Here is a 23,295-nt window from a genome sequence, read left to right as displayed (position 1 = left end):
TCAGGGCCTGTAAGTGAACCAACTTGACCTCTAATCTATGATTTATTTATTTTTTTGCATGCAAGGAAAACCAATCTTTTCTCTTACCTGTCAATGTGCACATTGCATTCTTTTGGTATGAATCTCCTGGCCTCCCCCATATGAAGAGCTGTGGAGCAGGGAGCCACTCACCAACATCTCCCAGTGTCGTTCTGTTCCTGTGAAGCCCCCTCCTTCCTCCTATCAGCCTCCCAACATAGACCCTTACTGGTAGCTTAAGCTCAGATCTTATTTTCCCTGAATCAAGAGCAAGGTGGAAGGCTAATCCAAAGTCCTTGCTTACTGGAGTTTCGCCAGCAGCTCCACGTCTCTGATCTGATGAATCTTGTGCCATATTTTGCGAGCGCTGACATTGAGACCTCCCTAAGAAGTACCACACTAATTTGTGAGAGAAAAGTACTTTAAATCTGTACAGATTTGAAGTACCATAGGTAGCAAACATTTGTTCGTGCTCTCAACTGTTCGATGCAGGTTTTCTCTATGTTGGATGAATGCTTCGGTTGGCTTCTGTAGTTGGCATTTTCTCCTTATTTCTGATAGATTAATTCTCCCTGGTTGTCTGTGCACCAAGGCTAAGTGTAGCAACAGTTCTCCATTTTTAGATGGATTGTGAGCTAATTTATTCTTATTCTTATTCTTATTCTTATTCTTATTCTTATTCTTATTCTTATTCTTATTCTTATTCTTATTCTTATTCTTATTCTTATATACATTGATCAGGCCCAACAGGCAGATAAGAGGAACTAAGAACAAAGTGAGAGTTAAAACAGATTATCTCGAGCTGCACTTGAATGCAGCGGCCCATGGGCTGCACCAAACCAGCAAACATTGTTAGTGACATTGGCCATAAAAGGCTTAATGTATTGTGAATGATATGAACAGCGGTGGGGGAAAAAAACCCCACAATTGAACCATTTAACTACAAGTCTAGAAATGCTTTATAGAACAATTTTCTTCAATAAAATATTTCATAAAATGTAAAATGTCACAATTATCAGAAAGGACAAATATTTTTCCTTGCTTGCTAGACTTTGTGTTATGAAGGCAGTGTCAGGTTTTGTAATATTCACCAGAGGGACATATTTAGGACTGCATGTTTTAGGAATGCATCCTTCCCTAGTACTGTACTTCCAACCCAACATGCCTAACTGGACAGCACCTCCTTTTCCTCAACAATCTGCTGCTGATGTCATACAGAAAACCTATGAGGCGGAGATGGGGTACTCTGCATCTTGCGATATAATGCAAGCGGTGGGCCCAGCAGCGTATACTGTAGCTGTAGAAGGACTGCTGAACAGAAAGATGACTCATCAGCATTTGTTTTTATTTGAACACCCACACCGGAGGAGTTTCCTCTATGTGTGTGTGCATGAGGTCATGTATCTACTGGGGTGTGTGCTGGCACGATTGATGTGTAAAATATGACGCTTGCTCGTCTGCTCTTTCACGAAAAGAAACTGAATTCTCCTTTGCGCCATCCGCTGTCTTTACATCATGAGATCACCCTGTTCTTTCATGCACATGGTGTCTGACCTGCTGATGGACAGTGAATGCGGCACTTAATTTTTCTTGCAGTAATCTTCTTTTCCTCTTGATGGACTAATATGTCTAGTAACGGCACATCTAAAGTAAAGGTTACATGTGACATTACAATCTGCACGAGGGGCTGTTGAGTACTGAGATGAGACAAAATCTCATTCTCCTTTCGGCTTTTCCCTTCAGGAGTCGCCACAGGGAATCAGTTGCCTCCATCTAACCCTGTCTTCTGCATCCTCTTCTCTCACACCAACTACCTTCATGTCCTCTTTCACTACATCCATACACCTCCTCTTTGGTCTTCCTCTAGGCCTCCTGCCTGGCAGTTCTAAACTCAGCATCCTTCTACCAATATATTCACTATCTCTCCTCTGAATATGTCCAAACCATCTCAGTCTGGCCTCTCTGACTTTATCTCCAAAACCTCTAACATGTGCTGTCCCTCTGATGTACTCATTCCTGATCCTATCCTTCCTGGTCACTCCCAGAGAGAACCTCAGCATCTTCATCTCTGCTACCTCCAGCTCTGTCTCCTGTCTCTAGGCCAAACAACATCGCTGGTCTCACCACAGACAAACTGAAATAAATATCAACATGAAAATCTAAATTTCAATGGTACAGTGTGTGTGGGAATTAGTGGCATCCAGTATTGTTTTTGTAGATTTCAACCAGCTGTTGTGTTACAGCAAGAAGGTCCCGGGTTCAAATCCACTTTTTGTGCGGTTTGCATGTGTCCTCCCCCAGTCTGTGTGGGTTCTCTGGCTTCCTCCCACCACGGAAAACATGAAACCTAGTCTAATTGGCCATTCCAAAATTGTTGGTAGGTGTGAATGTGATTGTGAGTGGGTGAGATGAACTGGCGTCTCGTCTAGGGTGTACTCAGCTTCTGCCCAATGTTGATTGGGATAGGCTCCAATGTAACCCGAAACTCGTTTAAGATTAGTGGCTGAAGATGAGTTGATAATGAATGAATGAATGAATGAATGAATGAATGAATGAATGAATGAATGAATGAATGAATGATCTCCTCTCATATCACACTCCCCTGGGATGGCTGTGCGAGATACTCTAGAACCAGTTCCTTGTTTGTCCTTCATAGGCTACTTTAGAAATGTTGTGGTATGACAAAGATGTTCTATTTTCTTGACATGTGAAAAAGACCCATTCTAAATGTAACAAATATAGTATTTTTAGTTTCAGGGGAATTAATATATAGTTCTGAAAATATAAATATTTACAGTATTTCTATGTAAACATGGTTTTGAGAGGTGCAGAGCAACACTTTTGAAAATCTGAGGCTAAACTGGAGTATTATGAACGTAACTGAGGGGGAAATAATTTTATTGTATTCTTGGTTGATTGATCCTGCAAAGGTCCTGATCTCACTGTCAGTACGATCTTTACCGGCGTTGGAATCATCTTTGACCCTTACAGCTTTGTGCCATTGATGAAGCACTGAAATGTGAGAATCTTGTTCTAATTAAGCCGATCTTGTGTAAATATATTTATATCTCTCTGAAAAACCCAAGAACATGTGGCATGTGAACAAACTGGTGCTACTGACTGATTAACAGCAAAAGGAAAATCATAGCTACAGTATGTGTAATTAAAGCTGTTAATGCCATCTGATAGTTTATTTGTCATGGTTTTGACATTTTTGGATTAATTATACAATTTTTAATGCACAGACATACTGTCTACTCACGTCACTTTGACATTTCTACAGAAAAAAGATCATTTTAGGTAAGACTGCATGTTGTTTAATAGCATCATTTATGGCATTTAAGGCTAAATTGACAGTTTAGTTAGATGGTGCACACTGAATGTAACAGACTATAACGCGACTGTTTAGATAAAACCCTGCTTATATTCTGCTGTTGTGGCTAAATCCTATATGTCGAACCTCTAAAACATAAATATGCAGGAGTAATACATGAGCATTTAGAAACAGCAAAGCCGTATTTCCTGTTGAAAGAATCTCTTGGATGTTATTTGTTTGTTTCAGTGTCCTGGGGTGTCGAGGACCGAACTACTGTCTGTGCTGTGTCCCCCAATTTAGTCTCCTGCTGACATAGTAAAGGAGTTTGTGCTGGAAACACGCCTCACCTGGCTCTGACTGTGTGCTTGTTATAGCGTCAGCCGCATTAAAGATTAAAGTGCATGCCTTATTGTGAGAAACCACAAACAACCGTGCACACACACTTAAACACACAGAGGGAACTCCTCCAGTCCTCGTTTCAACACATGAAAGAGACGCACGTGACGCATATGGATGCATAAAGATGCACATGTTCACTGAAATATATGGTATGCATGTATGCATGAAGACACACGTGCATAGACGCACAAACTCTGGAGCAGCAGCTTTAAGTGGGGCATCGGTAGTCATGGAAACCAGATCCGATCGTGTTGGAATCATCCTATGTCCTAAGATGGGGAACCAGCAAGACACAGAGATGCCTATGGAGTATGGCTGTAACACACACCCAGAAACATAATGAGGCAAACATGCACATGCAGGCATATACACACACGTACAGGCACGCACGCACACACACGTGCACACACACACACACGTGCACACACACACGGTCCCTCTCCTGTTTTATGGCCTTGAGCAGAGAGAAAGTGAGCAGGATTCAGAAATCAGGAGGCGAAAAGCAAAATGAACAAAAATCTGAGGAGGCTGAGACGAGGGAGGAAATGAGGTACCGTGTCAGGGGAAGGGTGGACATTGGGGAGGAAGAGGGAGAGAGAAAAGAGGAGACGGCAAAACGGGCATCATATCAAAGCGCCTGGTCTATCCGGGCACTCGGACAGAGAGGCCTGTGTGTGTGTGTGTGTGTGTGTGTGTGTGTGTGTGTGTGTGTGTATGCTTGTGCGTGCGTGCATGCGTGCGTGCGTGCGTGTGTGTGTGTGTGTGTGTGTGTGTGTTTGCACCTGTTGTTCTGGGGACTGCAGTTTTATGTCCACATACATAAATTTCATCTGCAGTCAGGATGTGACAGGATCTACTGACAGGCTCAGGGAAATGGTTGAAATGGCTAGAAAAAAATTGGAAGTACACAGCAGCAAGATCACTGGTTTTATAAGCTCAAAAATATTGAGGAGCTTTGATTTGAAAGATTATACTAGATTACGATCTAGGTTATTTTAGTTTTGCCGTTAGCACCCCATTTCTGCAGAGCTAGTTTACCTGTTTAAGCTCACATAAACTACTGGATCTCATAGAATGTCTCATGAATCAGCTCTGACCACAGCTCTTGAGTCGTTTGACTTCAATTGAATGGAGACTCCTAAAAGTACTCTGATAAATACACAACACGTGATAGCACTTAGCAGCTAATGAGTTCAAACATTAGTAATAATAGAACAAGAGAAAGCAATAATTCAAACAACCACAACAGATCCCCTGAGGACCCAGTCAAATGTGGACACATGTAATAGTGTTTCAAGCTCATTATTAGTTTCGTAGTAAGAGGCTGAACTGTTCCTTCACAAGGGAGGAAAATTTTGTTTCCGGGAGCCTTTTAGCCCAGTGGAAATTCTCCAGCATGGGCCACTAGTTTAGCTTCCATCTTTTGTCGCCTAAAAAAAAAAAGAAAAATACAAACCCAACATGAAATTACTTTAACTGACAAAAAAAACCCAAAAAACAAACGCTTTATGAAGTTTTGTATCTTATTTAACACAACTTTTGCAGATAAATTCTAAATCAGGATCTCCAGACAGGTGTTAATGTTGTGTATCAGGTGTTATTTGCTGCACATGTATCCTAAAGAGGCTTCTTAAGAGCTATTTGGATAAAACAAAATGTGTGTTTGTTGCATGTGGAAACTTTGTTCATGCAAAAACAAAAATGTGACATCCCTAAAACCAAAGGAGCAAGCTGAAAACTGCTAAAAGGTCCCAAATATGAACAAAATAATGTTGTTTGGCATTGAAACTACAGTGACTTTTTATTATTGCCAGTCATTTGATCAACTGTGAGTGAAAAGTGTTCAGAGCAGCTTTGATGTCAACATGTAGGTGCATTGATAGTGAAATGCTTTAGTTATATTGGGGAAAACCAATTTAAAGTGAACACAGAGACCATTTCCTCTAGCACTGGGATTAGTTAGAAAGGGGGCCTCTTTGCAGTAACCATTAGATCCTCAGAGTTGACCTTTGAACTCTTCATCTTCCCCGTTGACCCCGTTTTATATCCTCTTGTTCCTTTGGACTGCCTCTTGACACCTTTCTGCTCACAAGACTTCAGAGACGTCGAGGCGAAGGCACATGAAAGCTTATATATACCATGAAGCTAGAATGTCACGGTCTTAAAAAATATTCAGACAGGATGTAGTAATATTACACGCCTGGATTGTTTTTGGCAAGTGCTTTTTTTTTTTTTTTGCTCAGAGAAGAGGGTCTGGTGGACAATCTTCAGCTTTTTTAACACAGCGGTCACATAACAGCTCTGAAATGAAGCCCCTTCCCTACTGTGTATGTTTTTTTTTAGTTCACACTCAGCGATTCTTGTGCAGAAGAACATCACTCTGGTGTGTGACTCTAATCAGCTTGTCGACATTCTGTGATCGGAGGAAGCGTGACATTTAAATAGCAGCATTGGGGTCCAGTGTCACGTCTGACATCTTAGTGAAGAATGGATTCATGTGACAATATTTATCTTCCCTTACATGGCGGTGGATCTCATTCACTAATTAGAGGAAGAGGAGCTTCCGTATACTACTGTCTCCATTATATATTTTCAGTTAGCTGATAACTGCTACTAGCCACGCACAAATCCCTTCCTGAACTGTTTCTACCAGAGGTGTAACAAACTCACTGAGTTAAAAGAGAACATTTGGGTGGAACATTGGCACAGCAGTCTCACTCTGCCTACTGTTGCTCATAGTCCAGCTCCCCTCTGACCCAAATATAGTCTCAAAGGAAACTCAGGTCTAGCACTGTGATTTCATCTGATGCTAATGGCCAAACAGCAGAGTGTGAGACACTTTCACCCAGAAATTCAGCAGTATTTTTAACAACAAGCATTTGAGCCACATACAGTATATGGCAGATTCAGTATTTTTTATTACTCTGTGTGCGCGCGTGTGTGTCTGTGTGTGTGTGTGTGCTCCTTAGCGTAGCATCATTGCAGGGTCCTGAGGGGCAGTAACTGCTGATCGCTCACTTCTGCTCTGAGGCCCCTTTCTCTCTCTCTTTCTTTCTCTCTTATTCTCCCTCCTATTCTCCCTCTCTTCCTTCGGTTGCCTAGAAACCCTCGTATTTCTGAAGGGGAGGGGTTCAGAAATACAAGAGGAAAATAATGGAGGGTGTGCATGAAATGTGGATGGAGCTGTCAACATGGGGAGCTTGCTCAAGTTTGAGCGCCCTGGGATTTCATGACAGTCCTCCTTCAGTGTTTTTAATAAAATATGTCTGTATACTAACTATAGAGAGTTGATTCTTATCAACAACAAATTGGAGAAACCATCAAAATCAAATGTCTTTGTGGTTCTTATTGTAATATATATCTGAAGCATATCTGCTAATAAAATTCTGAGTTGAATTTAATTTATTTAAATATCAGAAACACTGACAATTGTCTCCACAGTTATAAAAAAAGTATAGTGGTGAAGTGGTCATTTCCATATTGTCCGTAGGTGTGACTGTGTGCGTGATTGGTGTGCCTGTCACTCGTAAGTCTGCTGGGATAGGCTCCAGCAACCTCTGTGACCCGCGAAAGTGGAAGAAGCGGTAGAAAACAAAGCCTTATGACTTCTGTTGTTTAATCCAAAAGTAAAAGGGTGACCACAACCATTTGTTCTCATCCTGCTCAAGTTTAACTGGATTTTGGAGACAAAAACTTAACACATTGCATACCTTAACCCCTAACCCTGTACTCCTAACCCTACCCGTAACTCTAAACCTACCCCTAAACCTAACCCTACCCCTAACCCTACCCGTAACTCTAAACCTACCCCTAAACCTACCCCTAATCCTACCCCTAACCTTAACTCTAAACCTACCCCTAAACCTACCCCTAACCCTACCCCTAACTCTAAACCTATAAACCTAACCCTACCCCATAACCCTACCCTAACTCTAAACCTACCCCTAAACCTAATCCTACCCCTAACCCTACCCCTAACTCTAAACCTACTCCTAAACCTACCCCTAAATCTAAACATTCCCCTAAACCTAACCCTAACACTACCCCTAACCCTACCCCAAATTCTAAACCTACCCCTAAACCTAAACCTAACCCTACCCCTAACCCTACCCTTAACTGTAAACCTCCCCCTAAACCTACCCCTAACTCTAAACCTACCTCTAAACCTAACCCTAACCCTAGCCTTAACTCTAAACCTACCCCTAATTTTAACCCTGACCCTACCCCTAACTCTAAACCTACCCCTAAACCTAACCCTAACCCTACTACTGACCCTACCCCTAACTCTAAACCTACTCCTAAGCCTAACCCTACCCCTAATTCTAAACCTACCCCTAAACTAACCCTAACCTTAACACTGACCCTACCCATAACCCCAAGCCTAACCTTGACCCTATCCCTAACCCTGATCCTAAACAGAAATGTTGTTTTCCATTTCTGTTTAAATGGAAAACACCTTCCACCCTTCAACTAACATTTTGCTTCAGGAGATTTTAACTTATATCAAACTTGAAAAGTTAAGATTTGCACTTACAGATTTTAATGAACGTTCTGTGGGGACCCGAAAGCCCTTTACTCTGAGTAGATCAAGTCACCATCTAGTCAGAGGACCATTAGGCGTCCTATAGGGATAGGGATTGTTAGGGATGAGGGTTTGTCCGTACTTTATTTGTTGAAACTAAAAAAGATTTAGAATAAATATAACGGGGCACATTTCCAAACATTTCTAACAAAAAGCAGAGGTAATCTTAATTCAATTTAAAACCCTATCCATTTATAAGAATATGGCTGGATGGATTTAATACTCAACCAAAACTGAGGCTTTTCTTGCTTGATTACATACATCTTCTTAAAATACATGATTTAAAGATCAATGATTTGTGCCTTATGGTTTGATAATTAAAAACAGAGAAGAGAGAAGATTTTAAAGAGGAAACATGAGGACTTAACAGCCTTTTGACACCACGTTACATGTGTTTATTATTTTACAAAAAGAAACAAACTTAAAGTTGAGGAATAGAAAGTCTGACTGTTGAAAAAGGAAGGCCACATGTAAAAACATGTGAGATATGCAGGAAATGCCCTCGCTCAGCAAATACTATTCAATATTGACAGGTAAGCATGACGAGGTGTTCATCGCTGCATCAGCAGGACCTGTTTCACTTTGTTCTCACACTGAGGAAACAGTATTTCAGCTGTCTGGTTAGAATATGATGAAAGTTTCTCATTCACAAGAAGCTAGCAGAAGCTTTTGACTGGACAGGGATGTCTCCAGCATTATTGCTGGAAAATGTACCTTTTACCTGGTTTAGCTGTTCTAATATTTTTTATGCAGCATATTTTAATATTAGTACATACTGTATAACCATGTGTTTGTTAACTAGTTAGTCAGTTTGTGATTGTGTGTCAGTGAGCACCATGTGCTATTTCCAGTTGACATATGAACTCAGCAGATGAACCCAGATCAGCTGTTTCTCCCCTGGGGGGAAGCAGTTCGACTCATCTGATTGGCCAGCTTTTGAGTGTCATAATGTGTGTGTCTGTGTCTGTGTGTGTGTGCGTGCGTGCATGTGTGTGCACATGTGTGTCACTGAAGACATAGCTGTAGTAAGGTGCTTTCCCACAGGAAGCAGCCGTAGTCAGCCTAGACCTCCTTGATTCCTTATTCATCACCTCTTTGTATTTTAATATTTCACACGGGTGGAAGGCAGATGAAAAGCTGAAGCCATTGGTGATTGGACACCTGGCGGAGGACTGAGGTGTCGACGGGAATATTAAGTGTGAATAAGTCATTCAACTTTTCCCACCTTCAGAAAAATTTGAAAGTGCAAAGAGGACATTATACTGGGATCATTCTGCAAAGAGAGCCAGATATTGCGTCTGTGTTAAGACAAAACAAGCCATAACTTGCCTCCAGGCTATTATTAAGAAGTGATTCTGTGCTTCGGAAGGCATGGAAAGGTTTTAATGGTAAAGGACAGATGTGAGAATGAGACGGAGATATTTAAGGCTCCGTTGTCATGGTGTAGACAACAGCAATTCCATTTTTGAGAGAGATAGTCATCTCTGTTTTGTATTTATTTTGTCCATTCTCAAAGAAAGGGTTACAGTCAGAAATCCTGGTTATCTGGTGGTGCTCTACTCTCTGCCCTGCCTCCATGTTCCCCGAATGACTGCTCCTATAGCTCCTGGCTAGCTGGAGAAATCTGCATGTTCAGTCCACTCATGTATGTATACTATATATCTACCAGCACAGCTGATGATTTATTAGATTACAATAGACTCATTAACAGGCTGTGTTAAAAAAAAGGAGAAAAACAGCATATCGTTTTTAGAGAATGCTGGAGGAGAGTCATTTAAATCATATTTTTGTTTTATTTTTTGAGAGCTCCTGAAAAAGCTGCAGTTATGTACAAACTTACCTGTCCCGAACGGTTGATGCTGTCAAAAAACTGATTATGACAGGACTGCAAGCCAGTCAGAAGAATAAATAATATTATCTAAAACATACACATTCAGAATTGTTAAAGAAAACTAAAAATATGTCATATCTGAATCACTGGTAATTCATAAATAAAAATAGCAGCACATTTAATTTCAAAATTTACTGCCATTCTCTGAATCTGTGGGATCAATTTATACCGAACACTATGATATTCCGAGCATGCTGGGGGTCCTTTAAACATCAACCTAGGTCACACAAAAGCACTAAAAATAATTTGGTATATTATTTGTAACCTAATGATATGAATGCAATGTTAATAGATGTTCATTTGACGCAATTACAACCTCATTTATTTAATGCTGTTCAACCACGTTAGAAAATACTGTATGTCGACTTGATGTTTAGTGGTAGTGAAACCTGTAGTGAAACCTGCTGTAGATTAACCATGTAGAAGTCAAGCCTTCACAAAACTTGCTATGGTAGCAGGCTTAGACAGTTGGCAGGGATTTTTTTTATCAACCAACCAACCAACCAACCAACCAACCAACCAACCAACCAACCAACCAACCAACCAACAAGCGACCAAGGAACCATTGAATGAATAAACAATTGATAGATTGCGTCTCAGTGCATATTGGTCAAACTATTTAAAGCTGTATGCAAAGAAAAGCATCACATACTGTATAATTGCATGTTAACTGTCTGTGTGAAATAACAGAAATTAACATCGTCTTTATTACTTTCAAACAAATAAAACATACATTTTCGTGTTGCATCAGGTAATTTTACTTCACTATCCTGTTTAAGCACAATTTTTTTCTTTATTTGAGCATTTCAGCACTAATTTAATAACTCTGCACTTCATATATTCTATAAAATATTATATTTTCGTTTCCAGATTCATGTTTGATATCTCTGTCTGCGGTTGTTTACTTATCATCATTCAAATACATGTAAAAACAAAGCTGGCCCCCCAAAAAATAAATGTTTTTAGATAAAAGTTAGACAGATTTTACATCTTGAGTATAAATGTGATTTCCATGAAGCCTACTGCAGCCGTCCTCTGCGTCCTGTGACTCATCCGCTAAACCTGAGAAGAGTCCAAAGACTATCACTAAATAAAAGGAACCACGGAAGACATGGTGGATGCTAAAATCAATACATACAAAAAACAAACTTCCACTGCTGGAAGGAGAGCTACATAATTTTTACACTGAGTAGCACAAACACAATACTACTGTATGTCATAAGGCTACACAATGTGTACTCAACTGGAAGCCAGTCTGTCTGATTTTGTGAAGTCCTCAGCTGCTTCAGTTGCATTTAAAACCCAGTCCTTCCATCCTGTCTGTCTGACTCCCCCTCTCTGGACTGCTACACCTTCGTCAAACATTTTGAGCTGCTTTGACAGGAGTTGTCAGAAACAAAAGAAAGGCGTCACACACTCACTCATTTTATCAAACGTGTAAATCACCAGTTTTGAGCATTTTTAGCCTTTAGTGATGTGCTAAACCCAGAATCAGCTGCTGGTCTGACTGAGTTTGCATACTATCCAGATGCTGCACACATGTCATGAAAAAAACCTGACATCCGCTCAGCTTTGCCTGCGAGAATATTATATTATCAAATGTGAAACACACTAGACCGTGTGGGTTATGACTTTCTGTGTATGGGGAATATTTTCAATTAAACAATTTGCACTTGTGGGTTGACAGAGCAGAGCCTCTTACACCTATGTGTCAGATTTAAAATTGCTTCTCTGTACGGTAACAAGATTGTTTGTTCTTGTCACTCAGAGCAACAGTAGGCTTACATTTTGTCAGGAGCGAGATGTCTGTTGTTCATGCTTTTCAGCGAGGGTTTGTGTGTGGCGACTGTGTTGAGGTGCTACCACACTGTCTGCTCTCTGTCAGCATCCCTTCCCTTGGGCCTCAGTGTTTTCCTCACAGCTCTGCTCGGCTTTAACAACGCGCCTCTAGTCCTCCACAGAGGCGTCGAGACCCCGAATAACAACGGCAGTTGTAATTACATTTGTATATGAGATTGTGTTTGAAGCGTGTGTGTTCGCGGAAAAAATTGCATGTACTTGTTTTTGTTTTTTTAAAGGTTTTGCGCGTATGTGTGCATGGATTGACTTCCTCTCATGTGTTTTTTTTTTTTTCTCTGTGTGTTCTCATTTCGGGCAGCTGTGTTCATTAGGTCTATGGGGAGGTGTGCTTTCTGCTGACTTTGTTTGGTTCTAAGCCTGAGGCTCGTTCTGATCAATAGAATCCTGGACCCACCACATCTATGTGCAGCTGACTGGCTCTCAGTGTGGCAGGCAGCCACAGCACAAAGTCCTATCTCAGTGTGTTATTCGCATCTTTCTCCATGTAGTTCAGACACATCCTTAACCAGTCAGAAAATGCAGGAAATTAAGTTTGGCTTAAGACTTATTGTTGAATCTATGGCTTGAAGTCGAAGTTTAAAATTTTTTCACAGTCTATAATTTTCTGGACAAAGTATGATGTCACTTAAACGCATATTCTGTCAGTCAATCATCAATACATCCTACTATTTTTCCTTTTTTTTCCCCACATCCCTGTAAAAACATCCTGTCCTTGTCGACTGACGCTGACGAGCAGAGAATTCATCCGTAGCGAAAGTGGACAAACATCAGCGTTGGCTAACCTGCATCTGTCTCCTCAGGTCTGGATGACTGTCTCCAGCAGTACGTGAAGAGTTTCGAGCGGGAGCAGATGGGAGGGGAGCAGCTGCTGCACATCACCCATCAGGAGCTGGAGGAGCTGGGTGTCACGAGAATAGGTCATCAGGAGCTCATCCTGGAAGCTGTCGACCTCCTCTGTGCTCTGGTCAGTCAGTCATAGATAGATCTGACTTCATCTCTCTCTATCTGTGATTTTGGATGCGTGTGCTACTCCGTGTTTGACTGTTCCCTTTTGTTGGATGGGTGTCATCCTGTCATGAGCTGAAGCTCCTGTCTGTAAACCTAAACCTGGAACCTGGTGGTAAGACATTACTGAATGAGACAAAATAATTTCATACCTTTAGAAATAAGCAGAAACAGCTAGTCACACTCACTGGCCTAGTACCTTTCTATACATATACCAGAATTTTGACAAAAAGGTATGAGAAAACTGACAGTTAAAGCTGGGAAAGAGAAAGTTGTGCTAAAATGCTTAAACATATTTTGCAATTTTGTTATGTTTCATTATTTTATATTTTTTAAAATAATTTTGTAATGAATGCCTTAAAAGATTTAGATGTAAAAATCAAATATCTCCCTACTTATCATTAGAAACGCAATAAAAAATATTATTTGGATTTTATCTGGAAGATGTCCTAATATCTGTTAAAAACCTGCTTTTTTTGCCATAGCAACAACTCAAACCTGTACTCTGAAGTCTCAAACATCAGCTGCTCATGACCACATCCCCTTTTCCCTCCTTTTTGACAAAAAAAAAAATCATCTCAGGTATGCGTAATCTGAATTCAGAATGATGCATAATGTTTAAGATTAATAGACAGATTGATGGATAAATAAGTCACTTACCTGTAGTTGCTAAAAAATGTACAAATTCTCTTACCAGGGCTGAGAGTTGAAAGACCCATGAACAGAGAGTATAATGCTTTACGATGTCTGTATACTATATAACTCAAGTGTCTATAAGTGCAGACCTTTTCAGCTGCTGCCTGTAAACATATCTTTCAAACATGCAGTGAGCCAGAAAAACAGTTGATTATTGAGTAAAAACCCAGGAATGAGACACAACAATCAGCTGCAGTTCCCCAGATTCACTGAAGTCCCCAAACGTCCTGAACACAGCAAAATAATAAGTACATTCAGTCAAAGGGTGGGTAATACTGGGTGATACAAGATCATTAGGAGGGATCAATAAAAAGGAGTGTGTGAAATTGTTTTAATCTTAGGAAAATCCATCATCCAATGTCTTAAAAATGGAAAATGACAATGCTTTCCTTAAGTAGATTTTTGTTGTTTGTGCTGCTGTTACAAAGACAAGCAGATTGCTTTCCGTTTAGCTCAATGTAGCGTCTACCAACAAGACAAGACAAATGTGACTTTATTCCTTTGTTTATTCCTTAATAGAGACATACTGGAACAGAAATAGAGCCAGCCTGACTGGCAACCTTTTCCTAGTCAACCTTTATTTTTGTGCCAGGTGGCAGCCCACATTACAGACTGAAAGTGTGCTTCATACTGAATAAGACTAAATGATGACATGTCATCATCTCATGGCTGTTATGCTGCATAATCAGCTTTCATTACCTAATGACTTGTGATTGTTCTGAGGTTGGAGTTTTTAAATAAGTGGCAGCTTTTGTGCCATTTTGATGCTTAAATACCTTAATGACTGTCATAAGACGTGATGCTGCATCAGTATGTACAATACGGACGCAGTGGAAACACCTCTTACACTGTATGAAAATGTATTTGCATGATGACAGACCACAATCATTGTGAAACTGTCTCAGTGATCAAACCATTTCTTCTTGTAGTACCAATTGGAAATGGATCAGTACCTGGTAATAAAAAAACTTTTGAACAAAGTTGAAATCTGCTCCCACCCTACTTTTTGTAGTGCCTCAATAACTTTGAAGCACATTTTTAATGAGAACCAATTCTATCATATGAGAAATTCCTACAGGTGTGGCAATTCATACGCAGTATTTAGTGTTAGTTATTTTCCCACCTGTTATTGACATTAAGAGAAAAGCTCAGAAAATCAGCTTTCATTGGGGTCCTGTTGTGTGTGCTACCTCGGTCACTGCTGGCTGTGTGTGCAGTGCCCCTGCCCAGGATTTAGGGAATTAGGGGGAATTAGGTGCTACTCTGTCAGAGAGAGACAGAGAGAGGCATAGGGGAAAGAGACAGGAAGAGGAAGAGAGCGAGTATGCAGAAGGAGTATGCAGGATGCACCTTATCTCTCAGGCACACATGGCCGGATTAGTTAGGGCTGTTTGAATGTCTGCGCAAGTGTGTGTGTGCACACACACTCGTGTTAGTGCACTAATCATTACCTCTTCTCATTCAAACGTTCCAGCATGGGAATGAGTGTCCCAGAGCAGCAATCACCATACAGTATGTCCTGGAACTGGACACACACACACACACACACACACACACACACACACACACACACACACACACACACACACACACACACACACACACACACTGGGATGATGCCACTTGGTGTATAGCTCAAGGCACTGATGGGAGAAAAATTCAATCTTTTGGGATTTTGTTGATATAAATAGTTAGATGATATTTTGTGACCTGAAAAATATGTTTAGAAAAACTTTTATTAGATTTTGCATTTGCTGACTTTTGTTTTTTTTACCTGCTAATTCTATATATATATATATATATATATATATATATATATACACAGTATACATATATATATATATTATATATATATATATATATATACACAGTATACATATATATATATATATATATATATATATATATATATATATATACTGTATATATACACACACACACATACAGTATTGTATTTGAAAAGCGCATTGAATAACAAGTATTATTGACGTACTAAAGTATTCTAGTAACATTCATGACTTTTGCAGTCTCATGAGCAACAGCATTAATTCTGGTTTTGCCAGCTCTGCCTTAAATTGTCATGACGGGAATTTTTGCTAATGATGCCACCAAAATATACTGATTGTGTTTCAGGGTTGGTTCAGCCTTGTCATAGGCGACTGACCACCATTTGGAGCCTGATGAGTTGTCATAAATGCGTGGATAAGTGATGTCGATGCCAATAGCCTTGTTGATCCTTTCTTAATTATTTGTTCCACTAAATAAAGGCCTAGTAGGAAAAGATGTGACTAACGATTAGTTAGTGACCAGAATGCTGGTCGTCTTCTTAGAAAATATTGATGCGACATGTTTATACATTGGCAAATCTTGTTGGGAATGAGACATATTATAAGCAGAGCTCACAGTTGAAAGTTGAAATTGAAGTTAAAAAAATACCTGAATTGTCATCAACCCACAGTTGCATGTTATAAAGTTCACTTTTGAACTTTGAGCTATTGATGCATGTACCAAAAGCTTGGCTCAGTGGATTGTTACAGATATTTTGGAGAAGCAGGCTAACATTTTAGTCATTTGTACATTTTTCCTCATATGTTGTTCTGGCTGCTTGTGTACTTTAATAAACTTACAGTGTTCTGAGAACTTAGTAATTTTATTTTAAAGGATAAGATGTCCTTATAATTAATATAAGCGATTGCCCAAGCTGCTAAAATGAGACCTAAGTTATAACATAAGAGAATTGTCCTTTACGATAGTCCTGGGACAGAGAGTCTCATTTGACCTCCTCCTTTATTCACTGTACTCTTGATAACAAAGAGACATTACTTGTACTACCTGCAGACAGTCTTTGTTTGGATGAAATAAATAATCCATCATAAAGAAAGTAAACTGTATCAACAGTTGAATATTCACCCTCCAAAATCTGACTGAAATACATGCACTAGTAACATAGATATTGTGTCAATGTTACCTGAAAAGTGTAAAGACTGAGAAAAATAAGACATAACTCTACCCTGAAACACAGCAGTGGAGAAGCACACATTTTCTTTATTCACAGTGGGCTCTAATGGTAGGTTATTGATTATAGCAATAACTGATATCAAGTTCAAACTTCCTATTCTCGTATAGATGATCTAGTAACATACTGGTAATATTTTTATGATCACATTTTAGGTAAATCCTCTCAGTTAATGCTATGGTTTTATATCATTAACTAGTAACAGTAGTTCACCACAGGACTGATTCTTTTCATTCAACACTGCTCGTTCTGTAGAGGATGTGTCACCCTGCTGAATCCTGGGTACCGCTCTCTGTGAACTAATGTATTCTGCGCCCTCTGGGTCAGATGATGAGGTTGAGATGACCTTTTTACATTCTTGCCCTCCTCCAAGGTTTTATCATATTACCGCTTCAGTTTTCTATTTGATCATATATTGCATATTTATCATGTAACACTTCACCTATCCGTATCTTGTTCAAAGGGTTACAAATCTGTCTTTAATGTAACATCAAGCATTCGTTTGCAGTGGAATATCTGCACCTTCCTTTTCTTCTTCAGCACAAGTACAGAATAATTCTTGGATTCCTGACAAAGAGCAGTGAGATACATCCTCACAACCTGTTTGGTATAATTTAAACACACCAAAAATGTTTTGTAATCGGAATGACCTTTATGTGGGGCGGCACAGTTGTACAGTGGGTAGCAATGTAGTCTCACTGCAAGTGGCTGTAGATGAGAAGATTACAAGAAAATGGATGGATGGATGGATAGATGGGCCTTGATGTGTTAAGAGCCTTCTGCCATTATAAATAATTTTAAGTTCATCACCAGTGCAAAATAATTGAATTGTGTTGCAGGACTTCTTGGTAAATGTGACAAAACTGCAGTAAAAACTTTAAATGAGCTCATTACACAAAAATCATATGCCTCAGTTGGAACAGCGAGTTCCCATCTTCGAGGCTTAGAACAAATGAACAATCAACAATCTCTTGATTCATAGAGGTTAGACATTACAAAATGCTGCGAGTGGATTTCAAAAGCTTTTATTGACGATTAGTGAATATACAGCGGCGCAGGAGGGATTAATGCTTTATTCTGGAAAAGAAAGGGATGGTCAAACAAAGCCTCCTCCTTCACCCAGACATTTCATAAATGATGTTTTAGTGTGATTCTGTGAATAATGTGCAACACCAGCAACTGGGAGAGGCTACTCCACACATGGCTGCTATGGCAACCACATTGACATGAAGGTAGAGGGGTGTTTGCTCTAATGGCATCGCCCCCCTACTGTATTGATTTGACACGCACGCACAGGCACACAGATGCATGCGCTGCTTAAATTATTTCTAGCATTTTCTCCACACAAACTCAAGTCGACACAGGACGTTATTCCCCTGCTTTGTCTGAGATTTCTGTCCCCAAGAGAAAGTCACTCACAGCTTTGGAAGGGAATATAATGCAGGCTAATTACAGTTGTACACAAACACGTCTGTTCCAAGTTCATGCATACATCCACACAGACGAAGATTGTACAGAATACAGTCTATGGATGACCCACTTTAACAAAGATGCATAGCTGGGTTCTCTTTCTTCCTCTTTTTCACTCTCGTCTTCTGCCTCTTTAGTTCCTCCATTCTCTCTCCCTCTCTCTCTCTCTCTCCGCTGCCACTGTGAAACCCTCTCCTCTTTGTAGTCACTGTGGTCGTGACTGTGTTGAATAGATCTAGAGGCAGAGGAGGAATGGATACGTCTAGCTAAGCCTTTGCCTCTGACTATACAAAGATGTGTGTGTGCAGCCTTTGTGTCAGCAGGAATCAGGCTCTATCAGGCAGGACATGACTTGGGGTGCCTTTGCACGTTGAGCAATGTGGCTCAGTGGGTCTGTGTGCGTGTGTGTGTGTGTGTGTGTTCATTTAAATGGCACAGTAATGGGCTGCTCAGTCAGTTTAGTACTCTTGTTTTAGTGTACAGAGGTGGTTTTATGAAAATGCTGATGTCTATTCTGATAGCTATTCCAATTTCAGTTAATTCCACTCAGAATAACTTGGTAATGGACGTAGGCTACACAGAGGATGTGTGAGTTGTATCCACTCTAACATATTGCAGTGGTTTAAAATATTCTCATTCACTCTTTTTCTCCCAGTGAAATCAAGATGGCTATATTTACTGTCTTTGCATTGAGTATGCAGCTTGATTCAGGATGTCGATTCATTAGCTTAGCTTCCTACAAAGACTGGAACCAGAGGTAGACGGCATGACCTGCTTCCTCCAAGTTAAACGGGAACATTCGAGTCCAGTGCACACTGGTTGTAGGATTATTTTCTATTTTCAAGCTGGATAGCAGAATAAAATGAAAATCACTCCAGTTAAATGGGTCTAAAAATAGAACAATAAATGCGTTATTTTAACATTTGGTCTGGTTTTCAATCCTATGCAAACAGGAAAATCACCATTTATCAGGAGTTATGGAGCATCCATTCTGGGTGAAAACAGCTGCTGCTGTCACTCTGAGGCTGACAGGTGTGCTACTGTCATGCCTGTGCAGAAACCCGCTCCAATATGCATCCAATCAGAAATGTTAATTTTTATTATAAAGTAGGTCCCTGAAGGCATCTTTTCTGTGAGTGTGCCCAGCCAACGGTCTCAGCTTCCGGATCCAAGCTAACCGTGTTCTGACTCCAGTTAGTGATTATGCACAGATCTATCAATATGGTCATCTCACTCCTAGACAGATTGTAAAATGGTAAACAGATTGGTTAATGTTTAATAAATGTCTGCTACAACTGAGCTCCAGTCATTTTTTTTCTGATGCAGCATCTACAAAGCCCACGTAGCAGAATTTGAATGTTAGTATTTGTAGCAACAGTTATAGTCCTTACACATGATGCATTCAGGCTCATTAAGGAATGTAGGTCAGTTGCTTTTTAGCAGTGCTCAGAGCCAATGCATGATAATTGTAGCTACATGCATAACAGGAATGAAAACAGAATAGTGCAGAAATGCATTTTGGGTTGCACCGGTAATGCACCAGGATGCTGTTATAAACAAAGAGTTTTGAGCTTCTGCTGAAGTGAATGTTCTTTGTTCCACAGAACTACGGCCTGGAGACCGAAAACCTCAGGACTCTGTCCCACAAACTGAATGCATCAGCAAAGAACCTCCAGAATTTCATCCTTGGCCGGCGGAGGGGCGGGCATTATGATGGCCGGGCTTCCCGAAGGCTACCCAATGACTTCCTGACCTCTGTAGTCGATCTCATTGGAGCAGCTAAGAACCTGCTAGCCTGGCTAGACAGGTGAATGACCCCTTTTGAAATCAATGAAGTATTCTAATTCTGATTCTGATTATCAGGCCATATCAACAGTTTTCATCAAGTAGAGAAAGCCATTAAAGAGTAAATCATAAAATATAAATGTGTGAATTATAGAAGTTGTATTCTATTTAACTAATGCCTTCTCTGTAATTATGAAATGTTATGACAATTGTTCAGGAGGAAAACCAAACTGGGAACAGGGTCAAAAACGTACATTAACTAGAAACCCTGTCTGAAATACATACTGCATGAACTGTGTTACTGAAACCTGCAATAGTGATATTTTTAATGTTTTATTTTTTAATGTTAGTTGTGTGACTGCAGTCCACCTGAGCACTACTGATACTACTGCATAAATACTAGTGAAAGTGTTCTGAAGCAAAAGCTTTTTGAAATGACTGTCTAAACTGAAACTGTTCAGTTTTTGGCTCCCATACAGCTGTAGGTATTAATATTTTTGTGATAATAAAAAACATAGTCCTCCAGACATTAATAGATAAGTGAATAAATCATAAAGACAAAGGAAGAAGGAGGAGAGAGGAATAATATCTCCTTAATGCCAAGTGCTAGAAAAATAACACCACCCTCATATCTGTCCATTAGATGCTTCAGCCAGCAGCAGGACAACAGCCTGCACACTCAGCTCTATCAATTTTTTGTATTGAGCTAACTGTCTGCTGTCTGCTAAATGTGTAGTGGCTGAGATCTCATTGACTCCTTAAGAAGAGAATAAATAAGTACTTCAAAGAAACAACTCATTTAAATATTCAGATTATTGATTTTTATAGTATTTATTTCATCAAACACAGCTCTGATTCAACATTGTCTGTAGTGAGACACTCAGCCAAAGAAAAAAATGACAACTATAAAATAAAAATTAACACCCTTCACAAAGTTCCATTATTTTGTAGGTCTGGATTATATTTACAAGTGTGTTGTTGTTGTTTCTCCCCTCATGCGGTGAAATAGTGCAAGGATATTTTTTGTGTTCATATTGTGAAGTTAGAGCAACTGATGGAACCATATGAAGAACACACACAAATAAAGCGATTCTGAGCCCGAGTAGATCCCCGGGCTGCAGAGCCTTCTGGCCACAATCTAAAACCAAATGTTGATGTTTGTTTTCATCACTTGCTCCTGTGCTCTCAGTAGCAGAGAATGGATTTTGTTTTGTCTCTCACCACCCAGACTTACATTTAAAAATCACAGTCTTTGCAAATAAATAAGAATGAGAATAAATAATAAGAATAAATAAAAATGAGTTCACAACCAGTTTACGATTTGGTTAAATGCAGCAACAGTTCAGTTATTTTTATGGTGTCACGTGCATCTGCAGATTATCAACTTTCTTTTTTCCTTCTCCAGGTCTCCGTTTGCCAGCGTGACAGAATATTCATTACTGAAGAACAATATCGTGCAGCTCTGCCTAGAATTAACCACCATTGTTCAACAGGTACTCAGACACACAATCACACAGGATGCATGCAAGGTCACAGCGTGAATTGAAAGGATAAACTGAAGTGGGCTCAGATTGACAATATCCGTATTGATGCAGGTTGTTCTGGTTTATAGCTCATCTCTATAGATGTGGTTATGAAGTAGAACAGATGCCTTCCGCTACAGGTAGTTTTCAGCATTTCTGATGGGGACAAACCTCATCCGCTGCTTAACTTATGGCCCGATGCGGAATGAATGAGGTTTGACACCCCTGCATTTCCTGTCGCTCCTCTTGCTCGCTCCTCAATGAAAATTCAACACATTCACACCCACATACATACTTTTAAAAATTATGCATAAATAAACACCATAGAAATCTCATTATCTGGTGAGAAACCATGTCTGCTCTTCTGGATCCCATCCATGTTTTCCCTGCTAGAGCCTGCTCACTGTCGTGATGGTGATTGCACACGTGCCCAGAGTGAGTCCTGGAGTTGGGCAGATAACAACCCACCCCCTCTTACAAGGGCCAGAGCAGAGACAGGAGAGGGGCCACCATAGGTTCCACAATGAGCCTCATGAACATGTGGCTGCCAGGATGCAATGAGGAAACACAAAGGTGGCAGCACTGCTCACGCTAATGTATCAAACAGATGAATTAACTGCTTCCCTGCACATCTGGTGGATTCAGTGGGCTTGTTTCCCAGAAATAGATTAATCATCAGCTACCGTTAAATAACAGTCTGGCATGTTCAAATAATGTAGCAGTTTTTAAATCCTGGGTTTAGAGCGCTCCATGCAGCAAAATAGATGCAGAACTGGTCAATCCAGCATTTTAGTCTGCCTAGATTATAAAATAATATGCACAATGTGGAAGGCAAGAAGCTGAATAGATGTTCCCCGTTTACAGAGAAGCCATCCATCATTCGTTCTGCGGTCCATCTCATTTCTGTTTCCTCCTTTGCTGCTTGTTATATTTGGAAGACGGAGATATTTGAGCTTCCATGCGGATGTTTACATAGGTGCTTGCTCCTTCTCATACAGGCTTCTTCTTTCTGTCTTCTTTTTTATTTTACAGGATTGCACTGTGTATGAGACAGAGAATAAAATTCTCCATGTGGTAAGTTTATACTTTTAAAGTATTTCAAAGTAAATTGATAGAAAACTGAACAGAAATGCCAACAACAATGGCAGCTATTACACAGCATGAGACTGCTGTCCAAGTACAAAACCCTTGATACATTTACAGTACAGTGTGTCCGGTGTATTTTGAGTTACTGTCTTTTTTTATGACGTACCTCTACATTTTCCCAAGTTAATTGAAAAAACCTCCATAAATGTTGGTTTTAAGAAATAGTACCTAATTGCAGTGTTGGCTAGGGCTCAATATTATGTTTAATGTCATTCAATGGGAGGATGAAAATGACCCCACAGATGGTTAAGATGCCTTAGCATAGACACTGGAGATGCCACAACAGCTAGCATGAGCATCCATTAGAGCTTGTGAAGCATCTTTACCCACCAACAATTCACATAAAACAAAAACCACAGGAAACACGTTTTTTACAAAAACACACCTGAAAAATATCTGTGTGTGTGTGTGTGTGTGTGTGTGTGTGTGTGTGTGTGTGTGTGTGTGTGTGTGTGTGTGTGTGTGTGTGTGTGCGCGTGTGTGCATGTGTGTGTGGGAGTTGGCACAAATGTGGACGTTAAAGCGGACGCCAGCCTCAGGCCATTTGGAAGCTCTAGTTTAGCTGTGTGTGTGTGTGTGTGTGTGTGT

The 23,295-nt window shown here is 40.1% G+C and overlaps 1 protein-coding gene across 1 annotated transcript in view; it reads left to right on the top strand.

Moving 5' to 3' along the window:
* si:ch211-26b3.4 (connector enhancer of kinase suppressor of ras 2) overlaps window positions 1-23,295 on the top strand; it is a 57,508-nt gene that overhangs the window by 1,539 nt on the left and 32,674 nt on the right. The window contains exons 2-5 of the mRNA XM_068325409.1: window positions 12,867-13,030; window positions 19,858-20,060; window positions 21,444-21,531; window positions 22,594-22,635. Coding sequence (XP_068181510.1) covers window positions 12,867-13,030; window positions 19,858-20,060; window positions 21,444-21,531; window positions 22,594-22,635 — 497 coding nt within the window. The remainder of the gene's footprint in view (window positions 1-12,866; window positions 13,031-19,857; window positions 20,061-21,443; window positions 21,532-22,593; window positions 22,636-23,295) is intronic.

This window comes from Antennarius striatus, chromosome 10, assembly GCF_040054535.1.
Source record: "Antennarius striatus isolate MH-2024 chromosome 10, ASM4005453v1, whole genome shotgun sequence".
Taxonomy (NCBI): Eukaryota; Metazoa; Chordata; class Actinopteri; order Lophiiformes; family Antennariidae; genus Antennarius; species Antennarius striatus.
This window is presented reverse-complemented; position numbering and strand designations above follow the sequence as displayed.